Source organism: Musa acuminata, chromosome BXJ3-11 (assembly GCF_036884655.1).
Source record: "Musa acuminata AAA Group cultivar baxijiao chromosome BXJ3-11, Cavendish_Baxijiao_AAA, whole genome shotgun sequence".
Taxonomy (NCBI): Eukaryota; Viridiplantae; Streptophyta; class Magnoliopsida; order Zingiberales; family Musaceae; genus Musa; species Musa acuminata.
In genome coordinates this window covers 26,948,389-26,975,904 of record NC_088359.1, presented here as the reverse complement: position 1 = coordinate 26,975,904, position 27,516 = coordinate 26,948,389, and the positions used below count along the sequence as shown (strand labels likewise).

At 37.9% G+C, this 27,516-nt stretch overlaps 5 protein-coding genes across 15 annotated transcripts; 3 read left to right on the top strand and 2 right to left on the bottom strand.

Annotated features, from left to right (window-relative positions):
- Positions 1 to 423: 423 nt before the first annotated feature.
- On the top strand, positions 424 to 10,562 carry LOC135652097 (COP1-interacting protein 7-like). Its single transcript, XM_065172786.1, has 13 exons — positions 424 to 1,053; positions 1,767 to 1,946; positions 2,111 to 2,231; positions 2,308 to 2,347; positions 2,961 to 3,013; positions 3,617 to 3,678; positions 4,092 to 4,244; positions 4,643 to 4,860; positions 5,420 to 7,020; positions 7,639 to 8,523; positions 9,108 to 9,504; positions 9,929 to 9,991; positions 10,187 to 10,562. The coding sequence occupies exons 1-13, from the start codon at positions 995 to 997 to the stop codon at positions 10,252 to 10,254; spliced, it is 3,900 nt and encodes a 1,299-aa protein (XP_065028858.1). The 5' UTR covers positions 424 to 994; the 3' UTR covers positions 10,255 to 10,562.
- A 761-nt stretch (positions 10,563 to 11,323) lies between these two features.
- On the bottom strand, positions 11,324 to 13,999 carry LOC103971635 (large ribosomal subunit protein eL14z). Its single transcript, XM_009385699.3, has 5 exons — positions 13,906 to 13,999; positions 13,673 to 13,774; positions 11,854 to 11,983; positions 11,662 to 11,774; positions 11,324 to 11,556 (listed from the first exon to the last, which is right to left on the bottom strand). Exons 1-5 carry the CDS (start codon positions 13,906 to 13,908, stop codon positions 11,500 to 11,502), a joined length of 405 nt encoding a protein of 134 aa, XP_009383974.1. The 5' UTR covers positions 13,909 to 13,999; the 3' UTR covers positions 11,324 to 11,499.
- Positions 14,000 to 14,524: 525 nt separating this feature from the next.
- Positions 14,525 to 18,838, top strand: LOC135652785 (glycolipid transfer protein 1-like). The gene is made up of 7 exons (XM_065174023.1): positions 14,525 to 14,748; positions 15,228 to 15,367; positions 16,200 to 16,255; positions 16,493 to 16,623; positions 17,639 to 17,774; positions 18,275 to 18,406; positions 18,486 to 18,838. The coding sequence occupies exons 2-7, from the start codon at positions 15,250 to 15,252 to the stop codon at positions 18,519 to 18,521; spliced, it is 609 nt and encodes a 202-aa protein (XP_065030095.1). The 5' UTR covers positions 14,525 to 14,748; positions 15,228 to 15,249; the 3' UTR covers positions 18,522 to 18,838.
- A 1,629-nt stretch (positions 18,839 to 20,467) lies between these two features.
- LOC135586485 (CRIB domain-containing protein RIC5-like) lies at positions 20,468 to 23,164 on the top strand. Of its 5 annotated transcripts, XM_065172821.1 has the most exons (7): positions 20,777 to 20,918; positions 20,999 to 21,075; positions 21,194 to 21,328; positions 21,481 to 21,580; positions 21,667 to 21,764; positions 21,871 to 21,958; positions 22,743 to 23,164. In XM_065172821.1, the coding sequence occupies exons 4-7, from the start codon at positions 21,520 to 21,522 to the stop codon at positions 23,162 to 23,164; spliced, it is 669 nt and encodes a 222-aa protein (XP_065028893.1). In that variant the 5' UTR covers positions 20,777 to 20,918; positions 20,999 to 21,075; positions 21,194 to 21,328; positions 21,481 to 21,519. The 5 variants fall into 5 exon arrangements, with proteins under 5 accessions (XP_065028896.1, XP_065028892.1, XP_065028894.1 ...); XM_065172824.1 differs by lacking the exon at positions 21,194 to 21,328 and having other exon boundaries at positions 20,468 to 20,918; positions 21,667 to 21,746; XM_065172820.1 differs by lacking the exon at positions 21,194 to 21,328 and having other exon boundaries at positions 20,468 to 20,918.
- Positions 22,425 to 27,180, bottom strand: LOC103971633 (pentatricopeptide repeat-containing protein At1g08610). 7 transcript variants are annotated; one of them, XM_065172819.1, is made up of 4 exons: positions 26,994 to 27,180; positions 25,978 to 26,541; positions 24,595 to 25,893; positions 22,425 to 23,187 (listed from the first exon to the last, which is right to left on the bottom strand). In XM_065172819.1, the coding sequence occupies exons 2-3, from the start codon at positions 26,416 to 26,418 to the stop codon at positions 24,700 to 24,702; spliced, it is 1,635 nt and encodes a 544-aa protein (XP_065028891.1). In that variant the 5' UTR covers positions 26,419 to 26,541; positions 26,994 to 27,180; the 3' UTR covers positions 22,425 to 23,187; positions 24,595 to 24,699. The 7 variants fall into 7 exon arrangements, with proteins under 7 accessions (XP_065028891.1, XP_065028885.1, XP_065028888.1 ...); XM_065172813.1 differs by having other exon boundaries at positions 22,425 to 22,850; positions 22,980 to 23,187; positions 24,595 to 26,541; positions 26,994 to 27,178; XM_065172816.1 differs by having other exon boundaries at positions 24,595 to 26,541; positions 26,861 to 27,178.
- Between the last annotated feature and the right edge of the window lie 336 nt (positions 27,181 to 27,516).

Here is a 27,516-nt window from a genome sequence, read left to right as displayed (position 1 = left end):
TCTATAAATAAAAAGATAAATATCTTTGTTGAGGTATCGAGTTGGTTAGTGTATTGCATTAGTGATAAATTTCGTATTCATGTGAATATCATGTATGTTATTAAATAAAATATTTTTTATTTTTAATAAATATTTTATGAAAAATTAAAAATGAGAGACATTCTATTAAAAAAATATAGTTTTTTTGAGTAAATTTTACATGTATCCATCCCTTCAATTGAATGACCAAAGTGCCCTGCTGCTGCTTCCGGGACCCACTCATGTTGGACCCACTGCCCTTTCCCTCAATCCTGCTATCGTGAAGGCTTCATCTCTCTCTCTCTCTCTCGTGACAATATTATTTTGACCAAAAATATCTGCTTTTTAATCTATTCCGCCAATTGCCCCCACTTGTCGTACGCGAATCCAAAGCCCCTTTCTCTCTCTTCTCCATTGTTGAACTCTGTTCGTTTCTTCTCAACTTTGATTCGCTTTTGGACTGCAAGGCTTACCTTTCCTCTGCATACATTGTGTTGTTTGCATTGACGCTAACCTGCAACTGTTCGCAGGCTTTCTTGTGATCTTTCCTCTAAAGCTCTCTCTCTCTCTCTCTCTCTCTCTCTCTCTCTCTCTCTCTATCTTATTTATATCTTTGGTTTACTACTTGCTATTGCAGTCGCCATTAATGATTCATTCTCTACCTTAGTGTTTTAGAAGGTTCCAGCTTTAAAGCAGAGGTTTGGAGCTATTCCTCTGCTGTTTCGCCCTCCAAAGATTGCTCTTTTCTACGCTATTGGTCCCTCTTCTTCGACTTTCTGTGATCGTTTAGGTTTTTGTCGTTCCTCCTCCGTGAATCAACACTACAAGCAAAATGGTGCCGCTTTTGATCTCAGAACCTCCCTACGAGTGAGATCTGGTCCAGAGGCGGTGAAGGACATAGAGGGCCGAGACTGCAAAGAGGAGAGGAGGTGCCAAAGTTCTAATCTTTCCTCGAAGATTTTTTCGTTTGTGTCAAATGAGGTCGGAAGCTCGGCTGGATTCCGCGGTCTTCCAGCTCACACCGACTCGAACCAGGTAAAGTGTCACATCCTTACGGAAGCAAGTGTTTCTTGCTCAATGTTGAGGGTTTGATCGAGGTGAGTGGATGGGGAAATCAGATATTTCGAGAGCAAACAAGTTCAGATCTTGGAAAGTTTCATGTTAATTTGAAATGTAGTGTGGGGAAAGTCGGACTGTGAGTTGATAAGATCTCTTAGGGTTTCTAAAGGAATCCATGAGCTCCAAGGAAATGAAAGGAGAAAAAAAAAAGATTTCTGAGTTTCAGGATACAATGATAGGAGATTTGGAGAGTTCGAAAAAACTGATGAATTTTTCTATGGTGTTGGGATGGATAAAAAATGATTTTGTAGTCAACGGAATTTGCATCGGGATGTTCTCCCTGAACAAAATTCAGGTAATAATTGAGCTGAGAATTTTGGTTTAGTAGCGAAATACCAGGTTTTGTATTTAGAGTTATGCCATTTGGTTTGGTAAAGACTCACTTCTGTTTCTATAACCCTGTAGATCATTGCTTGTGAAGTTAAAACCATGGTAAAATTATTCCTGTCCAATGTGTAACCTAAAAGTTTATCCCATGCCTTTTGCTTTTTCACGACTGTATATATTGGTAACAATTTTGTGGACTTAGGGTTGAGTGAATCACCGTAAGATGGTTTTGGCCCAGGGTAGCATTATAGGTTGCTGAGGATGTTTGTTCGATCATGGACTTGTGGTCTTCTTTTTGTCAGGTGTGATTTGGTCATCATAGCAAATGGTAAGACAGAGAAAATTGCATCTGGCTTGTTGAATCCCTTTCTTGCCCATTTAAAGGCTGCCCAGGATCAGATTGCCAAGGGTGGTTATTCCATAATCCTTGAACCAGACCCAGAAACTGATGCAGCATGGTTCACAAAGGGCACAGTGGAGAGGTGAGCAAAATCTCTCTGAAGTGTTTACCTATACTGTAATCGCTTTTCTTTGAACACAACCGGTCTACCTAATCCATGATCTAGGTGCATTTTATATTCTGGGAGAAACTTTCGGCAAGTGGCCAACTTTAATCTGTTAAAATACATAATTTGTATATCTACAGGTTTGTTCGTTTTGTGAGCACACCTGAAGTTCTAGAGCGTGTAATGACCATAGAGTCTGAGATCTTGCAGATCGAGAATGCGATTGTGATCCAGAGCAATGATAATCTTGGCCTGAGCAGTGTAAACAAATGGTCTATGCATTTGTTTGTTGTTATGATAACTCTTATGACATCTTTTATTGTGTGCCTTTTGGCAGGTGGATGATCATCAAATGAAACCAGCAGAGTCCATGGAAGGTACCTTAGACTGATTATTTTACTAATTCTGGACTGCACCTTTAAAAGGGCAGAAAGATTTCCAAGAATTTCTGTTGCACATTTAAAAATGTGCATCTTCCCAGGGTTTGTTAATGTGGTCCGAAGGAGTAAAAAATATGTAGTTTGTGACCAAATTACAACATAATAAATAGTCTTTGTAGCATGGGCTTGTTGATCACCCAGTCAACTTGTGAGTACTTTAGGAATTCTTTCTAATCCAGCAGTGAACCACCTGTGAAGTGTCATCCATATATCGTGTGTGTCAACAACATTGTTGCCTGTTAGTGATGAAGGCTATTGTGATGGCTTTTCATCAGGATCAGATGACCTCTTGATCTCCATATCAAAATTAATCATGTTCTTCTAGTAAATCTTTGAACATCTTGTTAAGGAATTTTGTTTTATGCATGGTTGCTATTAGCATTTATCATTAAGTTTGCTGAAAGAGTTGACTGTTTTAAGTGTTTCTACTAGGCCTCAATGACCCATATGTATGCTATGGACCCATCATATCTCCATGTGAATGTCAGATTTTGTTCCTCTAGTGTTCTTAGCTATTCTGACCTTGATATCATTATTTGCTCGTCTTTAGGTATCAAAACCTCGGTTGATAGTGATGCAGAAAAGGCGATAGTTCTTTATAAGGTATGATTTTTTGCATATATAATGCATATATATTTACAATTAAATCCACACACCTGCAGAGCACTAATGTGGATATGGATATTGAATACCAATACAACACCATATTGACTCTCAACGTGACAAAAAAGGTAGAATAGAATATGGCACATGCATGCACGTTTTTATGGGTGTTAGAATTTGTACTTAAGGATCATGTTAAATGACTACAAGAAATTGACTAATGCCCCATTGTATTCACCATGAGTCAAACTATTTTTAGTGACAGTACTTAAACAATGCATAGAAGGCAACAAACTAGCAACAGATGAAGGCAACATAAAGTCATATGCAAGCTTTTTAGAGATGGGTCTAATATTGCTTTTGACAACTTTTGGGACTAGTACTGGGAGGTATACCTGGAAAATATACTGATCTCGTACGATCTGGTATCACTTTGAGAAGATATCTGACATGTTTCCAAGACGTATCCCACAAGTAGTGACATCTGACAGAAAACTAGTTTCTCATAGACACACCCATATTCATGTACCTGTTTATGAATTTATATATATAACTGGTGCTTGTTTCTCAGAGATTGTTTGGCCTTCTGTTAATTTATGGCAGCCTGGTTCACAATCAAATCCACCAGATTCAAATGGATCCACCACACAGGAGGAGAACTCAAAGTATGAGCAACTTAACATGTTCTTAGTCTTCTCTTTCCCGTATTCTCTTCTTGAACATGCAAAAATAGTAGTTACCGGACAGAATGTTGTCTTTCCTAAGGGTGTACAGGTAGTTTATGTTGTCTTTCTCTTCCAATTTTTTCAATTACTAGTCAATCGAATTAATAACAGAAAAATAAGGCATATTTATGTATTTTTAGATGTTAATGGAAATATATTTACATGAATGAAATGGCAATGGAAGAACAAATTTCTTGCTTTTGTGGATGCTTGCATCTGTTTACCATCTATTACAAGTTTGGTGACTGCATGTAGAAATATACTTCTAGTACTTGGCCATAATTTTCATTATATTGCATAACAGTTTTAGTATGAAGGTATTCTTATTTCTACTGCACAATGTTTTTTTGTAGGGTTCAACTTTTGAGAGTGCTTGAGACCCGCAAAATAGTATTGCGGAAAGAACAGGGTATGGCCTTTGCACGTTCTGCAGCAGCTGGTTTTGATATGGATAAAATGGTAGATTTGATACCATTTGCTGAAAGCTTTGGTGCCTCACGTTTAAAGTAAGTGTTTTCTATGTCAAGTAATACATATTGTAAAATACTCCTTGTTCTGGTTATTTGATTTCCAAGTTGTCAGATCAAGATTGCGAATACCCATTCAGATTGTGAATACACAATATTTTGAAATGGATAATTTGTCAGATCATTCAGCAATTGCAAAGAACAGGAGAAGTGGGATTATATTTGATGTTTACCTCTGAGAAGGATGCATGAAATGAGGGAGCAAAGAGTAATATGAAAGCATGAGATATCATTTGAAAAACAAAATTTTAGACATACTTCTTAACTTCTAATATAGTCAAAAGGCTATGATACATTTCTCATGATGGTTGTCTGATTTGTTTGTTTATCTTAGATTCGACTCTCGCAGTTCTGACTTCTTCTACCTTGTCAAATAGGGAAGCCTGCTTGCGATTTATGGAACTATGGAAGAAAAAGCATGAGAGTGGACAGTGGCTTGAAGTTGAGGCTGCAGAAGCAATGTCAACACAATCTGAATTTTCTGCTTTGAATGAATCTGGCATTATTTTTGCCACAGATTCTATGATGAAGAAAGATCATGGGTATTCACAATCTATTGCTGGTGATATGGTTGTAGAGACCGATGGTAAAGCTGGTATATACTCTGAACATGAAAGCTGCAATCTTTCTGAATCTACCATGATGTCGTTTAGGTTTTGGCAGCTAAAAAAAAAAACTTATTATGACAATCTATATTAGATTTTATCATGAAGAAAATGTTCAAATGTCTCTAATATTTGACCTAAGAAATCTTAATTACTTGATGTACCACGACCCTTTCTGATTCTACACTTTGATGTATCATTAAATGCACTCTCTCCTATCAGCAAATTTACAATAACTTAATTTTTTTTAAAACATAGCAGTTTCCAATTTCTTATCATTAATAAGACATAATATTCCACATGAAATTTCCTTTGAGAAAACCTTTCATTTGGTGATCTTTGTTTTATTTCAATACTTACATAATTTTAATCTATCTTCATTTACATAAAATGAATTATGAAACAAATGCATGCATGAAACAACAGGAAAATGTTTTTGCAATTGCAACATTTCATCTTTAGCTTTACTTCAATTTTATTTTTTCTGTGATTAGTATTTCAAAATTGACCTATCAAGGTACCTTGAATTCATATGTTTCTCCTGCCTAGACAAACAGATCCCGTCAGATCCAAAGGTGTCATCAGGACACCAGGAGCATTTACAAGGTCAATTTCAGCATCCCATCTATCCACAATGGCCTATGCATTCTCCACCAGGTCTTCCTGTGTTTCAACCTTATCCAATGCAAGGAATGCCTTGTTATCAGAACTATCCGGTGAGCATCCCGTATTTCCATCCTTCATATCATCCAATGGAGGATCCTAGATTCAACAGCTCTCACAGAAAGGGGTTGAGAAGACAATCTATGGATAACAAAGATATTGAATCTGAGACTTGGGAGAGGAGCACACATTCCCATGATGATATGGACCAAAATACATCAGATCTTGAGAAAGAAGGTTCTCATGGTCATAAATGTCATAAAAGAGTTGGTCGACCAGGAAAGAACAAGTCTGGTGTTGTTGTAATTCGGAACATAAATTATGTCACATCTAAGAAGAATGGTGCTGGAGAATCTGAAAGTGAATTACAGTCTGTCTCTGAATCTGAAGCTGAAGAAGAAAGTGATAATCTGCGTTCTAACATGCGAAAAAGCAAGCATGGGCACTCCACAAAGACTTTCAAGAAGGAAGATGGACGAACAAAACCAGTAGAATACTCGGATGCCTATAGCAATGATAAAGTTACATACGGAGAGGAGGCAGATACTGGAAATTGGCAAGCATTTCAGCATTTATTACTAAAAGCTGAAGAAAAGTCGAGAACAGTTAATGAAGACATGTTAACAGGAGAAAACGAGCCATCAAAGAGAAAACAGAAAAAAGGTGAAGCTGATCCTATCATTCCTCCTGACCGAGATTATGGTGATTTTCGTGACCGGAAGATGGTAGGGTTTGATTCAGTTAATGGTTGGGCAAACCGAATGAAGCAGGCAGCTTCTGATGATCAATTGTTAGTTTCAAGTATTGGAAGAGACTCAATAGAGAACCAGTTCAAGGAAATAGAAAATGGAGGAGGAACATACCGGCGTATGAGCAGTGATGAATTTATGATTTATGGCCAAGAAAATCATTTCATCAGTAAGAACCCTTCCGATCCACTAGTTGATCATATGGGCAAGCATGCTGTTTACGCAATAAAGCGTTCATCATACAGTGTAACAGATGAGTCCTTCATGCTTCCTTATAGGTCAGGTTCACAAGATCTTGGATCAGACAGCATAAATGCTATTGACATGGATTCTGAGATCCCCTCAGCCCTTCAGAAAGCTCAAAATTCGTATGAGGTCAAAAGCCAACTTAGCCATGAACCAGACGATCTGTCTTTGGTTCATGAACGTGGAATGGAAAGTGTATCTATGGGTTATGATCCAGCAAAGGACTATGATTTTGAGGTTCCTATTGGAAATTCTGTCAAGCTGGAAGCCATTAACACAGCGGATCTCTCAACAAGCATTAAAGAAGAATCAAAGAAATCGGACAAGGAGAAGAACTCAAGAGCCTCAAATGATAGTATGGACAAAAGGACAAAGGATGCACTGGTGAAGAAAGGGCCATCCTCAAGGCTTAAGCCACTGACTGAAGCACAAAAACGTGCAGAGAAGGTGCGATCTTACAAAGCTGATCTTCAGAAAGTGAAGAAAGAAAGGGTACCTCTCATGATTCATCTTATGTTGGCACTCTAGATACCTTCCCAGTTATTATTCTAGTTGCTAGCTAGAGAGGAATATAATAAAGGGTGCTTAGAAGGGAAAGTCTATTCTGAGAAATTTGCAGAATGTGTAAACATAATATTTCTCATTATCCCAGACAACATGAACCTGGCGGCATATTTCCTAAATTCCTTTAGCTACTTTTTTTTTTTGGCATAAGTTTGAATCTACCTACGAGTCATAATTTACAAGTTTTCTCCTTGAGTAACATCTTGGGGAAACCTTTCTTTAAGCAAACAGAGGATGGAGCACTGACGTCCCTAGGAAGTCACATGCTATGTCATTCATATAAGTCCATAATGAACTTTTTCCTCCTATTAATTCATATTGGGTTTGAAACATTGTAACAGTTTTAGACAAGTATAATTGACATTTTATGATGATATTAAAGATTGCAGTTCAGCTGACATTATAAATCGTTTATGTGATGTTGTTATTCCAGACTCATGTTAATGGTGTATTACTATATGAAAAAAACTCTCTGCTAGTACATTGTGGTTTAGTTAGGTTGTTTTGGTTGTCTGCTTGGCTAATTTTGAGTATTTCCACTTTTAGGAAGAGGAAGAGTTGAAGCGTTTGGAAGCTTTAAAAAGACAGAGGCAAAAGAGTATAGCTGCAAGAAGTAGTTCGAGTGCCACTCGGATGGCAGTGACTCCGCAGCAGACAAAAGCCCGTGTAGCTGCAAAGCCTTTGCCAAGTCCTTACAAAGGGTCAAAGTTTAGTGATTCAGAGCCTGTTTCTTCACCTTTCCATAAATTGCCCATCAGAACCTCTTCAATTGGATCCAGTGTTCCCCAGAAAGCTACCAAATCTAGCAAATTAAATGGCAGTAATCATGGGTTATCTCGATCATTATCTTCATTGCCTGAGATTAAAAGGGAAAGTAAAGGACTCACGCCAGAAGCAAAGGCAGACAATCTTCGACCGAGAAGACTGTCTGATCCAAGAGGTAGTTACACTCAACGTGGATCCTCAGTGAAGTCCGTAGCTTCTGCTCAAGTGCCTAAGAGAAACATACCTGATGAGTCTCGGGAAAAGATTACTGCAATTATGCAATTGGACAAAAGTAAGTCGGCAACTCTGCCAGAGATTAGAATTAATTCACCAAAAACTTCATCTGATAGAGTTAAAAAGGAATCAGTTAGCAAAGATCTGTTGCAGAGAGTGACTGGAAGAAATTCTTCTCAGGCTTCTGATAGCATCAACGAGAATTTAACTGGTGATAAGCCACCTAGCAACAGCAATGAAAATCCGGTGATTGAGAAGACTGTTGTAATGCTTGAAAATAATGTGGTCACTGCTCCTGTTGTCCAGCAACTCGATGAGACATTAGACACAAAAGAGACATCACATGGAGAGGAGTCATGTACACCAATTGTTATAGATCAGGTTGAGGATTCTGGTGGAGGCAAGTTGGATGAACAACTGAGTTCCTACAAGGTATATTTTATCAGAGAACAGTCACACATCTTTAAGTTTAGGATATATTGATGAAGATATGTTTCAGAGGAAGTAACAATAGTTACTAGCTTCTGTTTAAAGTCTATATTCCCAAACTGGAGCATGATGTTTACTTTTAGCTGCAGGCTGTAGGTCACTTGTATGAAAAGGCATACTTCACTAGTATACCTCTTTGTATCCACTTTTCTTGCATGCATCATGTTTCACAACATCTTTAGCATTTTGTTGAGTTCATGTAAAGGAATTAGTTCTGTAGTTTGTTCATTTAGGATTTAAGTGATTCTGATTGATGCCTGAATTTCCATGTTTAGTGCTTTTCTTTACCTGCATTATACATGAGCAAGTTGTTTACATAGTAAATAGTACTCAAATATGGCACATGAGGTCCTTTCTGGCTATGGACCCAAGTACATATATTATCATGATCAAGAAGAAAAGTTATAAGTATGTTGGTCTTTGCTTATGCTTTGGCGCTTAAAACTTTTTGGTAGATGAAGCTTCCATCTACATTGCTTGAGCTACTAATGGGCTGACCATGAATTGATGTTGCTAATGCTGATCAGATGGTTGTTCCTTACACAAGAAATGAGCCTCAGAAGTTCTCAAACTCAACTGCGGCAGAAAAGAATTATCAAGCCCCTTCTTCCAGATCAACCCCCTTGGATGATCCTGTAACCACTAATTTAGGAAATGATGGAGGTCAACGTACATCAGAATCTGAAATGGTTGCAATATGTGCTGTGGAAACCACAACAAATATATCCAATTTTGAGAACCTGAGCCTAGGGGGTCAACTTCATGAAACATATGAGAAACCTCGAGGCAAGGAATTAAAAGGTTTCAGAAAGCTGCTAAAATTTGGTCGAAAGAGCCACAGCTCGGCATTGGGTGAAGGTAACATCGACTCAGATGCTTCATCTGTTGATGATCAAACAGTTGGTGTGGCTTCGTCCAATGATGGTAAGATCCCACCTCCTGCTGATTGAGGTTTACAGACAATTTTGTCAATAGTATACTAGTTTATTTGCCTAAACCACTGAATTCAAGTAATCAAAAAATGAAAAGCCTTACCTTTTATTAACCTGGTTCCTATCTCTAACCTAGCTAGCTAACTCTTATCCATTTTCTGGCTATAATGACTATTTCATTTTCTGCATTTATTCTGCAGTTACATGAACTTTCAAAAACAACATTTATGATCTCGTTATCAGGCAGCTTGCAGCTATCTTTGTGCATCTTAGATTCTTCTATTCCTTATCTTTGTGGCTGCCTCAGATCATACACTACCTGTAATAGAATAAATATCAAACTCTAGCGCAAGCATGTTTGAAACCTCATGTCAAATGATACTTGTATCTGATACATTTTCATTTTTGTTTTCCAGTTCATATATTGAAGAATCTCATTGCCCAAGATGATACTAATGCTGGAGGCACGCCGACTAAAGGTTAGACATGTCTTTCTCAACTCTCAAGCTGTTCGATTGGTGACTACATGATGTATGTAAAAGCGCTTATGTTGAAAATTATTAGGAACCTCAAAGTTCTCGAGTCTGCCGCAGCTAAAATCTTCTTTTCTGCTTTTTTTCTGCCTAATTCATTGCTTATTACAGTCCTTCTCAAAGACTTGATTCTTGTTGCAGTCTCTCGTCCGTTCTCCCTCCTCTCGCCCTTCCGCAGCAAGAACAACGAGAAGAAACCGGCCGCATGATGAGCCCACTGCCTGAAATCATACGAAATCATGGGAGATGAATCAACACATGGAAGATGGATCTGCTTCTGTCAGAGCATATAGCATGGAATGAGTTCTTTTGGTCTGCTAATTGGTCACACACATGATCACACTGCATATCATCATCTTTGGTCCCTACTTATATCATCGTCATGTAAAAGAACCAATTTTATAGTCGGATATTTGATGCAGACTTGTATGCCACTGTCGTTCTTCATGTGAACTTACGTATCCTTGGGAGAAATACTTCAATGACTCAAACATAGACTGAAGGTGAGTTCCATGGACGTAGCTTGTGCCGTTACCATATTTGGCATCGAACATGGATCCTATATATGATATGCCGCATCAATATATAATAAGAAGATTCGTCTTTGAATTCGACTTTGTGAACGTCATATATATATATATATATATATATAATTTGATATAATATTTTTTATTTAAAAAATATATAAGAAGAAGATTTAATTTCCATACAAATGAGACTATATTTATAGAGAAACTATTTTGTATCCTGATCTTCCAAATCAGGAAATGAGCTACAAAATTAGTATGAAAAGCGTACATTAACGCTCTTAGATCACTAAAAATTCTCAGTGAAAAGATAATTAATTTTGTGAGATAAATCGACAGGTCAAGGTAATCAAACATGATTTACATATCCTGAGGAAGTCATGTTTAAATTTCATCTCCTGTTTCGTTTGGTATGTATGGACTGTGTCTCTAAGCAATCAAACATGTTCTTTAATAAACTTGAACACCAAAGAAATTAGACAGTAACAACATTTCAAGATTAAATAAAGTCACAAGGATTCATCCTCTAATAAAAAGATAAGTTGCTTCTGATGTCAAAACGATTCATTTTAAGCCTTCAATTATCTCCAGAAGTCAAGCAGCTCAATGAAGCATGGTTCTAACCGGTATCTAGTAATCAAGTTGGCACCCCGGCATTTCATTCCAGGTAACTAAAAACTGCTGCGAAAACATGACCTAACAAGTTATATTTCATGATTTTATCACTTTGTTGCCGAAATTCCAGGAGAAATGATGATAAAAACATAACATTAAAACCATAGCTCAATCAGTGTCACAAAAACCTTTTAAGAGCTCCAGTACTAAATGCAAAATCTAAAGTCACATCAGAGATTTTTGATTTAAGACAGACACCACTGCTTGACAGGAAATAAATTTGACAAAATTCATCAACTTTCAATGAGAAGCTCAAGCTGCATTCTCCTTTTTAAGCTTGGCCAGCTCTTGCCTGATAGCACCTCCTCTCTGAACAAATATATAAAGACTTGTCAACATAATGAACTGAAGCGAACTAAAAGAATCAAATAAATGGTGCAAGAACATTAAAATTTTAAAGGATTCAATCTCCACCTTAATCTTTGCCAACATGACCTTGAACCTGTCAAAGTCATTCAATGAAGCTCTCCTCTTCTGCACAATCAACTTCCTGCCCCATGAGCTTTTCTCCCATTTGTTCTTCACATCTGTGGCAGTATATTAATTAAACAACTGTAGAATTCTATGTTAATTTCATTGTTCCATGGGGAATATCAATCATCCTACCAGCCGCTTCCATGGCATCAATAAGGGTCTTCTTTTTCGGGACTCGTGGTATGTCAATCTTTATGTCAGTAAGAGAGAGTCTCTTGAAGTTCATTTGGCCACGTACCATGTCAGGAGCATCAACCAAAGCCTAAAATTTACAGCACATTTCGGAAAAGACCAATTATTAACTCGTAACCACAAGAACTAAAAATTCTTGCCGTAAGAAGACAAGTACAGTGCACTTACCATTGATGAAATGATGAAAGAAATATGCAGGCATATATAATCTTGAGACGAATTACCATGTGGACAAATAAATCATATTGGCATCAAAAGCCTCTATTAGATGCTTCAACATAACTAGCATACTAATTTTTATGAATCAACAAAGTCCAACTTCAAATCATTGGTGTCTAACATGGACACAAGATTCTATGGTCTATCTAAACTACCATGTACGAGAGAAATATTTGAGCAAAAAATAGAAATCTAAGTCTCCAATGAAGATCAAAGAACTTCCATTATAATAAGACATGAATTTTAGGTTCCAAATAAAAACCAAGACTGCACAGACATTGGAAAGATAAGAGATTTCAGATCATGTAAACTTGTATCATTTGTATGGTAGTCATACAACATTTATCTAGAACAGGGATGAAACTAACATTAAATTGCATGGGAGCAGATGCTTAGGGAAAAAATATTGTCTCGAGGATCTAAAGAGCAAAATTGAAAGAAGCATAAAAAAGACAAATGAACAGAAAAAGACAAACCTAAGACCATAGAAACAGCTTCAGACAGGAGCCTAAATTTATCTACAAGAAGGAGATCAAGATCTGATTTTAGCACCTTTCTGTTGTTACATAGGACAACAGTTTAGTTGATTGATCTACAACAAAGTTTGCAAAACATATATATGTTTCATCAGAAAGAATAGCACAGAATCTTATATGCCTCCCATATATGATTCTCGGATATGCCAATGAGAATTATATATTATGATTTATCAAAGGGGGCTTAATGAAAATATGCATGCAATGACATTTGAGGCTGAGCTGCAAATAACTAACAAGGCAAAACAACTTGGCTGACATGTAAAACAATGTCGAAATCCCATGCTATGGTTATAACTGGATCGCCAAATATATACAGCAGTCATCTAAGGTTTTACACTGTGGTCTTAGTTGAAGTAGCATCGACCAGTGAGCACCAAAGAGAAAAAAGGACTTAGATGTTTAATTATTATGTTTCTCAAGATACAAAAAATAGATTTCCATGATGAAGGATATACACTATGCCATTCTTCACAAACCTAGTCATTGATTGTGACTGTTTGTTGAACAGCCGACCAAACAATCCACATGACACTTCTTTATAGTGGGCATAGAAAAACCAATTCTCTAAAGCATTATGGTGGCAAAATTTAACTGCTAAACTTTTAATTGATTTCAAGTTATTTAAAAAAAGAAAACCCCAACTATAATCTCCCCTGAGCAACTAACTGGAAACACAAAAGCACACATCAAAAGAGGGCCTTTTGATAACAGGAATAGCTGTATAAACAACTACAGAAGGCTAATGCATCCTACATAGTAGATAACATCACATCTTTTGATGACTAATGTCATATGTAACTTCGTGGAATAAGGCAACAAAATGAAGCAACAACTACTTGAGAATGAAAAGGTATACTGTAAACAACGGATTTCTGACGCATGAGAAGATAATTACAACTTTAGTAGCCCATAAGTTAAACCGCGCAATAAAAATCACGTCCAAACTCGATTCTTTCTCGAGATCAAGAGGAAAAGAGAGCGAAGAACGTTAAGAGACGCACTCTGTTCTGATCGATAACGTCGACAATGACGACAAGCCGGCCATATTCCTTCCCATAGTTCACGAGGGCAACCCTGCCGATCTCCACATATCGCTTGAACGGCTGCAGAAACCATCAGAAAAGGCCCCCAAATCAGCTCGAGAACAAAGAACAAGAAGTAGAACAGGCCAAGAGACCCAGATCCGATTCGACAGATCAAAGGATCAACGAGCAAAGGCAGTATAGATCATCACCATTTTGAGGGCGAGAGAGGGAGACGTCCGCCGCGGGGTAGAGAGAGGGCAAGAAAGGGGTAGATGAGGTGGGCTAGGGTTTTATAGTCAATCAGCGCTTAAATCTTGCTTTCCTCACCGTCCGATCTAGGGCATACTACTAGCATCAAAATCACCCTATATTTCATTGAAACCACAAAATTACCTACCTTCGCGGTAGTTAAAATCAGCCAACTGTGACACAATTTTGACTCATTTAGCCTAATTTTGACCCTTTAACACATCGACAACACAATCTATATATTAGTATTCGATCATTTCATCAAGTAGATCCGAATCAATCAAATCAATCTTAAATCCGAGATCACAACAGCCACTTTGAGCCTCGAATTCGTAAAAACCCAAGCAATTCGGTCTGAACTGATACAATTGAACCGGTGCACACGTCCCGGACCGGCTTGACCTGAGCCGGGTCGGGTCCTTGATCGGCCATCGGATGGATGCATGTAAAAGTTCTTCGGTAAATTTACCCGCACATTTACCTAGATTCAGGTGGGGCCCTGTGGAGCCCGACACTTTGGATCAAGATAACTGCAATGAAAGGTCAGGTAGATCAGGGGGTACGAAAAACGTCGTATTTCCAAGACGACGGCGCTACAGTTTCTTTGTTGATTCGATTCGTTTCCCTCTCTGGCTACTTTCCCTCTGTGGCTGCTTTACCCAAATTCACTCTCTAAGAATTCACCATACGAAGCCAGTAGCTCGTTGATTTTTCAAGCGTTTTGTTGGCGACCTCTTTATCTTGATCTGAAAGTCTTGGAGAATCGAAGAAAGATAAGCGATCGAGTCGGAGAAATCCCATCGGTTAGTTCCCGGCCAGATCACCTGAAAGCATTTCTTACAATTTTGATCGATTCTTATGAGTTCTGACAGAAAGATCGGATCTTTGGTTTTTTTGTTATTAGATCTGAACCCAAAAAACCCAAAAAGATGGAACTTTTAGATGGATCTCTGTTCTGAGAATGCTTTCTTATCCCCTTTTATGCGTACACTAGGTTAAAATGTGTTTATTGATAAGAAGATCTGAGGTCAAGAACTGTTCGGTACTAATATTTCCTTTTTTCGTTTACGTTTTCGAGTTGGATCGTCTACGATTTGCCTGTTAAACGTTTTCCATTATATGGGTCATTCGTTGGATAAACTTTAGTGGGAAGTCCGTGATACTTGGATCAGATCGCTTGCCTTTGTGACTGCTTTTCCATTAAGGTCTATTTAGTTTTTACTTTTTGTATGTACCTTCTGGGGAAAAATTAGAAAGCTTTGTTTTACTGTGACTTTGATAGGTTGAAGGATCAGAGAGTAGAGATGGAAGGGACCGTGTTCACTGCCTCATTGGAAGGAATCAAGCATGTCAAGTCTGAGAATGGAGTAATTCTAACAAAACCTTTCCTTGAAGTGTGCAAGCACATCCTGCCAGTTTTAGGTACTTGGCTTACTCTGCTTATTATTTCATCCGAGGAGAAGAAAGTTCCAGTGGAGCTCTTTGCTTTTTGCCATGTCTGGATCTCAATAGAGATTTTTATTATCTTTTTATAGACATGTTAGGCCAACCTAGGCATGATTTACTTTTTAATAGCTTATATGCTGTTTATATTTTGCTAAGTTAGTATCTCAGTGAGTATCTGCAAAGATGCTTTATTACAAGATATTTACAAGAAATTTAACGATCAGATATTTGATGGCTTATTGGAAGATATCAAACATAACAAATTATATTATTATGTTGCTTTCTCTCTGGTTGTGCACAATAGCTCTATACACTCTGTCACTTTTTTATTAATGTTTACCAATCTGTGTATGTTTCATTGCACGAAGCCCTTGATTTTAAGTTTTTATATTGACCTAAAAAGCATTTCTCAAGAAAATGATATGTTCACTTCCATAGCTCAATAAATGTATGCTTATCACAACCATGAACCAGTTTTCGGTGATGATAGATTAGAGCATCTTCTTTTCAGTAGTGATCCTTGTTCCTTTGGCTACCATCAATGTGTCAGTGTCTTTAGTTTTATCTAGTATACTTTATAAGCATGTATATCTTATTTATTCTGTAACTCTATAACTTCTGCCAGCTTTGAGCTGATGCTTGATTCAGTTTTGGAACTTATTATTATGAATTTTGCTGCTTACTAAAAATGTGAAGTGTAATATATCTTGTTCATCAGATTCTTCTTCCATTTTTTAGAGCTGAATATTTCATCTTACAATATCTGTCTCCATGGCATTTCTTCTAATTTTCACTTTGGTTTTGCCAGACAAGTTTGGAACAGCCATGTCACTTGTCAAATCTGATATAGGGGGTAACATAACGGTGAGAAATCTGTATTTTCGTTACCTTTACTAAGAAGTTAGGCTTTTTAGGATATTTTTTTAAATTTCTTACTTGAGTGGGTAATTTTACTCTGGTATTGTTTGGCAACAATCGGTTGGTCTGCTGCAATTTTTATCATGCAACTAAGCTAATTCACTCATTCATTCGGCATAATATTTCAGCTGCCTTGTTTTTCATTTATATCACTTGCATATATTTCGCTGATTTATTTTGCAGAGGCTTGAAACCAAGTATAATTCTGATCCATCAAAGTTTGAACATCTATACAGCATGGTGCAAATTGAAATTGAAGCTAAAACGACTAAAGGTTCTTCAAGCTGTACCAACGGGCTTCTATGGTTAACAAGGTGTGTTGTTTGTTTCGTTTTCAGTAAGCTTTTAAAATTTCTGAATGGTATTGTAACATGTGAGAACTTTCACATCATATGTTTATGTAATGCATGTAGAATATAAATGTGTGTATAGAGACATGTCCAAGTATGTCAATATAAATTGTGGATAGAGACGATATGCAAAATTTTCATTCATCGTGGTGACAAAGGATGTGACATGTAGATCCATGTGAAAACATAAGTCGCCAAGAATTGGACAGAAACAGTTGGATCGAAGCAAGAAGTTATTGTAAACTTTAACTAATAGAACCAAAGAGCAAGTATGTGATCCCTTTAAACAATAAAGTTGACAACGATGAACACGTTTACTAGTTATATCATCTTGAATTACCTGAAACTTGAAATGAGATATTTCTCGCACCAATCACATAATTTGTTGAGATAGGTCATCAAAGAGATCTTCCTCGAGAAACATATATCAGAACTTCGTCTCATATGGCTTAAGTATAAATTCATGAATGTTGATGTCTTGATCCTTTAATAGTTAAACACAGCAAATAGTTCATCTCCTAGAGCTAAAGATATTTTTATTAACTCTAGTAGTGCTTGGGTATGTTGTTTTTTACTATTGTGGCAAATTTTTAGATGAATACATCCATCAATTATTGAGGTGGTTACATGCATTTTGATGAATTTAAGAAGCAGATAATGTCTCTATTTTTCATGGTGTCATGTGCATAAACATAACCAACACAAGGAGAGCATCTTCAAGTCACTGTTCCTGCTGTATATGGGTACTTGTTAATGAAAAAGAAATGCTCTTCAATTTATGTATCATCTGATGTGTAGATTACTTTTTCAAAAGGCATCTGGAAATGTATGTAGGGTATGGATGTTGCAGGTCATAATGAACAAGTAGTCATCAATGTCATCTTTTCAACAAAGACTCTTGATCGTAGCGTAATTGAATCATTTACATGGTAAATATCAGTAAGCAAACATATGGTTCATGTATGTACTTATATTTCAGGGCAATGGACTTTCTGGTGGAAATATTCAGTAACATGCTAGAGCATCCAGGCTGGAGTATGTCACAAGTTTGTACTGATTCCTACAGCACAACCTTAAAAAAATGGCATGGCTGGCTTGCCAGTTCTAGTTTCACGGTAACATATGTTGTTTGTTTTTGGGGTTTCTTCTTAACATCTTTATGTTTGAAGCAACTCCTATATTGAAAATATAGGAAACCCGATAGACACTTGGCATTTATCACTAAGCACTTGTAAGTTCAATCAGTTCAACTATCGGATAAATATGTCATCCTTATTGTTTCCCGCCCATCCTTCTTTGTAACTTATACATCTCCAAGAAAGAAAATCCATGTCACCATGAAGCCCTCACTCAATTTCTTGTCATATAGTCTTGATTGTTACAATTGGAACCTGCTTCATGGTCCCTTGTACAACTGACAGTGAACTCATACTTTCGATACCATAGTATTATCCGTTTTTGTTTCTGATCTTCAAGTCCATTTCCTGTCTCTTTGGAAACAGATCATGCTTAAATAGCTCATAGATGTAACTCTTTTTGGACTCTCAAGCTTCATGTGACTCTCGATAACTTAAAAGGTTTATGCTATCCAACTGACAGGTAAATTTGGTTGTAGGTTGCTATGAAACTTGCTCCTGATAGGAAGAAATTTATGGACGTTATTGGTGGATCAGGTGATGTCAGTGCTGATATGGAAAAATTTTGTACAACCTTTGCCCCGCTCCTAACAGAGAACCACAAGTTCCTCGTAAGAATCACATGCTCAATTTTCAAGTTCGAGTACATTTCCGTCAAGTGTGAAACTCATTGCTTTGCTCCCTCTGCAGGCCAGTGTTGGTCTTGATGATATGAAGGCATCTTGATGCAAGGACCAAGGTTGCTCGCTTCTCATGATGTCGACTTGAGTGCCAATTTCATTTGAATATCGTCATGATGAAGGAAACTAACTGCATTGGACGAGAAATAAAAGTTAGTTATCCTTCTAATATCGTGTTCCATCATCGACTTTAGATGTCAAGAACAATGTCGCAAATAGCCCTTTGATGTCAAATTTGCATATGCTTGACAAGTACTATTCTGATCTGATGTTTAAGTTGTTCTTGTTATTGGAACTGTTTGAATGTATCTTGCCTATGTTTAGTCTGAAAATTAAGAGATCAGAATGGGTCAATTAAAACTAGCTCTCATGTTCTTCAATTGTCTATGATGCAAGCTTACATTGCATTCTAAGTATGACTAGCTTTTCTAAGTTCTTTAAATTTGCAAAAATTAACATGTTTACGAAATTAACTAATAAAGTGGGCAAGTTGCAGTGCTCAAGATTTTTGCCGAATGTAAGATCTAAGAAAGAACCAATGAAATTTTGGTGTTAAAGATCAAAGACATCTGGTATAAGGATTACTAAAGATTTAAGAAATGTAAATCCAAAACCCTAGGAAGTGAAATAACAATCAAAAAAGAAAAGAAGAAAGAGCTATATCAAACTAATGATCTAGACACAAGTTAGCTAGTTAGGGTTTGGAAAGGCTTCAACTCCACAGTTTTCTCTTCTAGATCTCATTCGTGCTTAGTTTGTGACAACACTTCATTGAATCAAAATAATTTTGAGCTGTATTAATATGACTTCGTCTAGCAATATCTATTCATCCCTCAAATTATGTCATTCCTGAATTCCTGAATCAAAATTATGTCATTTATGAGTTTTATACATAGTAAAATCTAATTTTTTTGCCTAATGATAAATAATAATAATAATTCTTTTGCGTTGCTTGAAATCATAGTTCTCGTCATTTTTAACAAGTGATGATAACATTGTATCCGTGATCATTGTTCTAAAAATTTTTCGGTACAAATATTTTTATGAAAAATTACTATTTGAATATCGGATAACTTAATTACGATCATGGTAAATACCAATATACACGATGTATATGTATATGGAATCGAGGATCCAATTAACAAATTATAACTAATCCTTTTATGATCTTTAATGTTAAAAAGGATGTCCGAACAAAATCAATCAACCATTGATGTTTTCGAAGCTGATCATAGAATAATCATTGGGTCCTGGAACTTTCTCATAATACATAATTATACATTATCCAAATATGTTAGTGTTTTCTTCTATATTAAATGTGCACTAAATATTTATTAGGTTATTATTTCTTATAGGCCTAACTCAAATAATAATTGCTATCATACATATGTATGTATCTATCTAAATTTTCAAGATGACATAGATATCATTTGATAATGCAATTATTGTAAAAAATGTAACAAAATATATCATCCACCAATACTTGCGTAAAACGTGGATGCCATGTGAACACCATATGCATCTCGCATGAGAGTCATAGGGATGTCATGTGGGTCACACATATCAGTGCAATCACGTGTATAGGTTGATACTTACATGATGATGTGACCTCATTACATGAGTCTATTGAAATCCTTTCCATCATCAACAAAAAAAATAAATAGATATAGATAAAGACACTGTCGATCTAAATTTAAATTTAGCATAATATCATAATATCAATAACATACTAAATGACATTAGCAATTTCCAAAATAAATATTTTTTTGTAAATTGATAATGTTATATTTATCCCTTTCGATTTAAGTGTACAGTGAAAAAAAATTAAAGGGCACATAAGCATTTTAAATTTTATTTTAAAAAAATAATCTTAATAGTGTTTATTTGTTAAGGATTTAAATATATACAATATATATATTTAATTTTATTTTCTGTATTTTCTTTTTTTTTGAAGGTTAACATGGTCAATTATGTCAACGACCATTTCAACGGCCATTTCTTCTTGCCGCCCTTCGCGGGAGACCCAACTCCCAAGATGGGAAACACTCGCCACCACCACCCATCTCTGCCTCTCCCCGCACATCAGCAATAATAAAAACAAAGCAGCAGCAGCAGCAGTCCGAAGAAGAAAATGTTAGGAACGTAATTAGAAGGGCCTCCTCCTCCTCCTCCTCCTCCTCCTCCTCATCTTCTTCCACTCGTTGACTCGCATCCATCGGCCACCTCGATCGGCCGCGTTCCGAGTGCGAGGTGTCAGGCAACGACCCCCCCCCCCCCCACCGCGCTGTCACCTTGAGGAGGAATCGGAGATGGCTCCCCTTTTGGCCATGACAACGCATTCCGTTCCGTCGTCGCCTCTTTCTTCTGCTTCTCCTGTCTCGCTCTGAGCGTTTCATTTGGACGCCTCTTCTTCCTGTTCTTGACTGGTCCTGTGATCTTGGAGGTAGGCTTGCTTCTGTTCAGAACAATTGATCTTTCTTTTGGCTGTTCTTCGAATCGTTTTGTGTTCGCTACATCTCTCAGATCGCCACTGCATCCGCCTGGGTTCGATTCAAGCAACGCCGGTGTGAAGTGGGAATAGTAATTCCGAGCTGAGCTTGGTACTTTCTTCTCCTGTTCTTCGTGGTTGGCTCCTAGAACAGTCTTCCTCTTAATCTTGTGTGTTCGATCCTTCCTGCCATAAGCATTTTGAGTTCTTCTCCTGTTCATGCAATCCAGATTTTTGGAGATTCCTTTTGCTTCATCAGATAATAATTATATCTTGTGGCTCTCGGGACGGTCTGCTTAATCTTCTGTCTTCAGTCCTTCCTATCATAAGCTTTTGGAGTTTGTTCTCCTGTTCCTGCAATTCAGGTTTCTGCGCATGCTTAGTGAGAAGCATTTACTTTCTGAAAGCTCAAACTCAAATATGACGATATATCCTTACACCATCGGTGATTTTTGTTGTTGCATGAATCAGTGATCTCTATATGTATCCAATACAGTTCTTGCTCATTGTTTTTAAGGTTAGAAGAGCTCACATAGTACCAGAGGCAGAGGCAGACATGGGCACAAAGATGAAGAAGGGTATCTTAAAGCCCCTGAAATATTTTTCCCAAATATTTGGTATGCCAAAACACTCTTGGATCTCCTTGTGATTGGTTTCTGATGGTGCACGAGTCTTCAACTGAGAAGCAATTCTTTCACCACAGACAAGGAGGAAGCTGACATGCAGATTGGGTTTCCAACTGATGTTAAACATGTGGCACACATAGGATGGGATGGACCCAGTGTTAGTTCCCCAAGCTGGGTAAATTTAGTAGTCCTAACTGAGGCCAGAAAGGAATTCATGTTTTGGATGCTGTTCATTGGTTTCTGTTCACAGCTTTGATCTCTCATTTCAACTGTGCATATAGATGAAGGAGTACCATTCAGCACCACTAGGCTCTTCCTGTGGAGAAGATGGCAGGGAAAGCTCCCCCACAGAGTCATGGGGCTCTCAAGGTTAGAATTGCTCCCAACTGATTTCTTCAAGAATGCAACACCCAATCTAGATTTTGCTACATGAAAGCATCAAAATTATTTCTATAACCATCTTCATCTTCTCGTGTATCATTCTTGAGATTTGCCTGATGGTAAGTCAATTAACCTGCTTCTTCACCACTTCGACTACGTGAAGATTGGAGTCGATAAGCTCTATGATCAGTTTCATCTGGTCATCATCATACACATCAGAGCTTCAATCTTCCTTCTAGTAATGTCACTCTTGAGATTAGTCTGAAGCAAGCCATTAAAACCACACCTTACCCACTTTAACCACATGAAGATTGAAGTAGTGTTTCATGAATGAAAACGATGCAGATCAGTTGATCACCAGTTTTATGCACAATTTAGTGTTTGCTATCATCAAAATATGCTCCATGATCAAGTACATCTGGCCATCATCTGCTTCTTCACCACTCGAACTACATGATGCAGGTAGCTGATCACCAGTTCAGTAGCAGAACATCAAAGAAGACAAAATCTAGGAATCAGACTATCCCGTTCTGCATTACTATAAATAACAGAAGCTGAATTACATTTTATGCAGATTCTATTGATACAAAAAAGGAATTTGGCATCACAAAGTTAATTGCAACCCAACTATTTCTGCTTCAACTACTGCTGGGAATTTGTGTAGCTGATGCAGAGTTCAGCAGTAGTTCACCAAAACATGCATCAGTGCAGGCTACACATCTCACTTTTGTGGTTTGGGTGATGTGATGATACCTTGCAATCGCTGCTGCAGAGTTTGCAAGCGGAGGGATGGAAGACTCATCAGTTCGACAAGCGGCGGGGCGCTCAAAGCCCAGCTCTTCTGCAGTCGAGCCATCTCCCGACTCCCCCGACTTGCTCCCTGCGTCCACCAAACCCAAGCATTCAAGACGGCACCAATCGGATGGAAGCATGTCGGGCGACTCCGCCGAAGCGCCGCGGCGCAGCCGGAAGCCACGCAAGAAGGAAGCGGCCGGGCCGTCGGACTCACCGGGGCAAGACATGCCAGCCATCCCCAAGCAGTCACACCGGAAGAAAAACAAGGGCTCTTCGAGCACCGGGGGCTCGGTGAAGAGCTCCAAGTCGAAGGCCCCAACGTCGGCGCCGCCCGCAGGTGAGGAGAGCAACACCAAGCCGTCATCAGAGGCGGCAGAGGAGGACTACAGGGTGCAGTGACCAAAGAAGCTGCTGCATCGCTGCTGGTTTGGTTGAGGCCGAGAAACAATGTTAATGTTGAGTGTTATGAGATAGGAAACACCACAAGGGAATTGTATGTCGTGAACAAAGCCAACTAATCTATGATTCTTTGCATGATGCCATTGTCTGCACTCTGTTCTTGGCTTCAGAAGACACTATTCATTATTTATTCTAGGATGGTAGGAAGATCTTATGATGAAATATCATTTTGATTATTTATTTATTTTATTAAAAATATTATTCTTATATCTAAATATAACCGGATTTTGATACACCTGGCTCCTTTTATTAAGGATTGAGAATTCAAGATCTTATCGAACAAACTTTTAAAAGCGTCAACAAACTAAACTCGTAGAACCTTGATTATTGATAGTAAAATTTAAGATATATATATGTGGCTTCTTCTATTGTTCTCTTACTAGTATGAACTTTTACCAAAAATTAATTGATATTTGGGATCGCTTGATAATGTTCCAACTATTTTAGATCAACAATATGAATATTATATAAAATAATATCATTAATCAAATTTAAAATATTAAAACATTTATTTATAGTTGATAATACCTAAATACTCATGTTGAAACAATACAGCATGCTACTGTTTTTAAATTTGTGATTACAGCATGCTATTTGGTCAGTATGCTCTTTAATACTGGAGATTCCATAAAATCTGTGATTACAGCATGCTATTTGGTCAGTAGATCACCATCTAGTGCCACTGATTATAACACTCCAGAGGAGGTATGTTCTGGAACCCTACTGAGACTCCCACTTGAAAACATTTGGTTGCCTTATGCTCATGTTTTTAAATGTATATTTTTGAGTAATGCACATGGCATAAGAGGAACAGATTATTGTGTGTTGAACAGAGATCTTCTAGACTAATATCATAACATGTTAATGTTAAATAAGTCTGCTATTTTGCATGCCAAGGCGTCTAGCCAAATAAGTGGAGATCATTCTCCCGAAGAGCATGTGAAGTTTTGAGATATGCAAAAGATCATTCTGTGAAGCTAGAACTTAGGTGTTTAAATGTATATTTTTGAGATATGCATCTGGGTTAAGAAGTACAGATTATTGTGTGTTGAACTGAGATCCTCTAGACAACTATTATTAGCAAAGATGTTACTGCTGATAAGTTTGCTATGTTGCAAGCCAAGGCATCTAGTCAGACAAGTGGAGATCATTCTGCAAAAGAGCATGCAAAGGTTGAGGAGGCAGATTATGTCTTCAGCACATGAAAAGACATTTATCTAAGACATGAAAGGAAAATAGAATCATTTACTAGGTACCACATAGGTGAGATGACTGGTGGAAAACCTGAAGAGCTAACACTACTGAGAAGAAAGAAATATTGAACTACAAACCGGCACGACTACAAAACACAAGACAAGAAAATCTCTTACCTCTTAGAAAAGAAGATAAATAACCATCCAAAACACTGATGCCAAACACATGTTCAAAGGGTCTGCATTCATATCAGCATATCCGCAGTTTCTAAACTGAACAATCTAAGAGTCCTCTTTAAGGATCTTGTGCTCGATAAACACCTTGCGCAGTTTGGTAGCTGCCTCAGTCATTCCAGAGGCTGCAACTGCTCTAACTAGTGATGTGTATCCTGCTTTACTGGGTTTACTATATCTTGATACCATTATACTTACAATCTCGATAGCAGTATCTAGCTTTCCATTTCTGCATAGTGCCTGTATCACAAGGGTAAAAGTGCTGCCTCTAATCCTGCAGTTGATCTTAACCATCTCTTGTAGCATCTCTACTGCTTCATGCACCATGCCTTGCTTGCAAAATCCCATAACTAGAGAACCAAAAGTGATATCATCAGGAGTAATACCATCATTGACCATCTCATCAAACAAAACCATTGCTTTCTTTATCTCACCCTTCTTTGCTAATCCATCTATCAAGGTGTTATATGATATGACAACCAGAGAATATCCATTATCCCTAAGACTATGAAGTATATTTAGAGCCTCTTCTATCATGTCCACTTTACACATTGCTGCAAGAAGGGTGTTGTAAGTGACTATATCTGGGGAGCATCCCTCATTTAACATTTTATGCAAGACATCAATTGCCCGATCTAGAATCTGGTATTTGCACAAGCTGTTGATTAAGATATTGTATGTAACCACAGTTGGAGGGTATGAAGCTTCCTTCATGATAAAAAGCATATCATCAGCTTCAGCCCACTTTCCCTTAATACAGAATGAGTGAAGTAAGGTGTTATAGGTGACTGCATTGGGCTCCAGACCATGTGACATAAGGCCACCTACAACCATTGCCACATCCTCAAATTTACCCCTTTTGCATATCAAATTGATAAGAGAATTAAAGGTCACAAGGTCAGGATGGCATCCGTCAAAGGCCAAATCTTCCATAGCATTCATGGCTCGCCGAATACCACAGTATTTGCACACGAGTTCGAGAAGAATTGTGTAAGAAATGAGATATGGCGGATAACCTTTCCTTAACTGATCTTTCCAAAACCAGATTGCCTCATCATACTTACCATGCTCAAACATGGACCTAAATAAAGTGTTAAATGTAATCACGTCTGGAGGGCAACCACAGAAACCCATATCTTCAACTAGTTTGATTGCAGAATTCAGCTGACCTCTCCTGCAGAGACCACCGATTAATTTGTTATACGTGATTATGTCTGGAACCCCACCAGATAAAATCATCACCTGAAGAACACGAACGGCCTTCTCAATCCTATCAACATTGATCAAACCACGAATCAGGTTTACGCATGATTGGAGATCTGGTACCTGACTTAACCGAGCCATAACATCAACCAAATTGCAGGCTTCCATGAGTTTTCCATTCTCACAGAGATTACAAAGGACATCATTATTGGAGGTCTCATCATGCTCCACATGATACCCATCAAGGGTCGAGCCACTTGCATTGGAAGTTGATAATCGCAGGGGTTTAGCATAATTGACTGGTGTTGCCTTTTCTGAATTATAGTTGCTTTTGTTGCTTCCATCAACCGTCCCCGCAGGGCCAACTCGGAGAGCTGCAGAACTATCAAGCTGTATGTCATGCTTAAGCTTGAGCTTCTTCGAGTAATCCACATGAACCACAGAGAGCGCCGTAGATGAACATGCCTGAGAACCATACGCATGGATTGAGCGAAATGGGAATGATGATCCATAAGAGCAACAAATGTCACTCGCGCACTGCTGCGTGAACACCATCTTCACCATATCATCTATTCCAGTTGAAAAATGAGATTACTGACGCTCCATGTAATCAAGTCATCCTTCTTATCATATTACTCCCCAGTGCTTGAACAAGATGACCACCATATGGAACAAATCAACGATTAACTGTTAAGAATAAAATATATACATAAAATACCGTCGATCAATCTTCTTCACGAAACATGATAGAAATCAATAGACCGAGAAGGGAAAGCTGCTCTTTTTTCTATCAATACCAAAAAGTCACAATGACCCTTAAAAAAAAGAACAAATTTTGGGAGCTCGACACTAGAAAAATCCACAATGCCAAAATAATCGATACCAAAGAGGCGAATTTTAGTTCCTCATTGTAACTACAAATCAAGCCCACGTATTTTGTCACGAGAATTAATCCCTTTTTTTTTCACGGAATCAGGAGAGGTGGGGAAGGCCTAAAAGAGCATACCCACATCGAAGATATCGAAAGACTAGCACGATGCTGTTGTAAGAAACCCCAAAATTGTTCGGAAAAATCGCATTTAGCCAAGAACCAGTAGCATCAAACCCAGCAGAGAGATGGGGCAGAACACAATACGTACACCATCCAGCGTCCTGTGAGTCCGTTGTGGCTTCGATTCGATGCTCCGCTTTCGGTTCGGCGAAGAAAGGAAGGGGACTCCCAGGGCCGTTAGGGTTTTAATCATTCCACAAGGGATATGGGCGGCCTCCTCGAGGTCGGTGGGGCTTTACGACTGAGGGGTAGGGGTGCAGCTTCGTGATTCGTGCTGATCAACACCCCCCATCCCCATGGTTCACCAAGACGGCGGCGTTCATATCAAATCAATCAACATTGGTAATAGACGTTTCTTTGATGTAAAGTTGCGTGTATCATTTAAGATACGGATAGGGATAGGGATTCTTAACCTCAACAATGTCACATATTCTTTTAAATTTCCAGATTAAGATATGTCTCAACATAGTCAATTCGAAACGATTTGAATTGTGTCATATCGGTGTTCGCATGACTTCTTACTAGAGGCAAATCAATTGGAAGTGTGTTACGCCTAAAATATTAATACGAGGGTGTTCTAATGCAATCACCGATAGTTGAAAGTTTAAAAC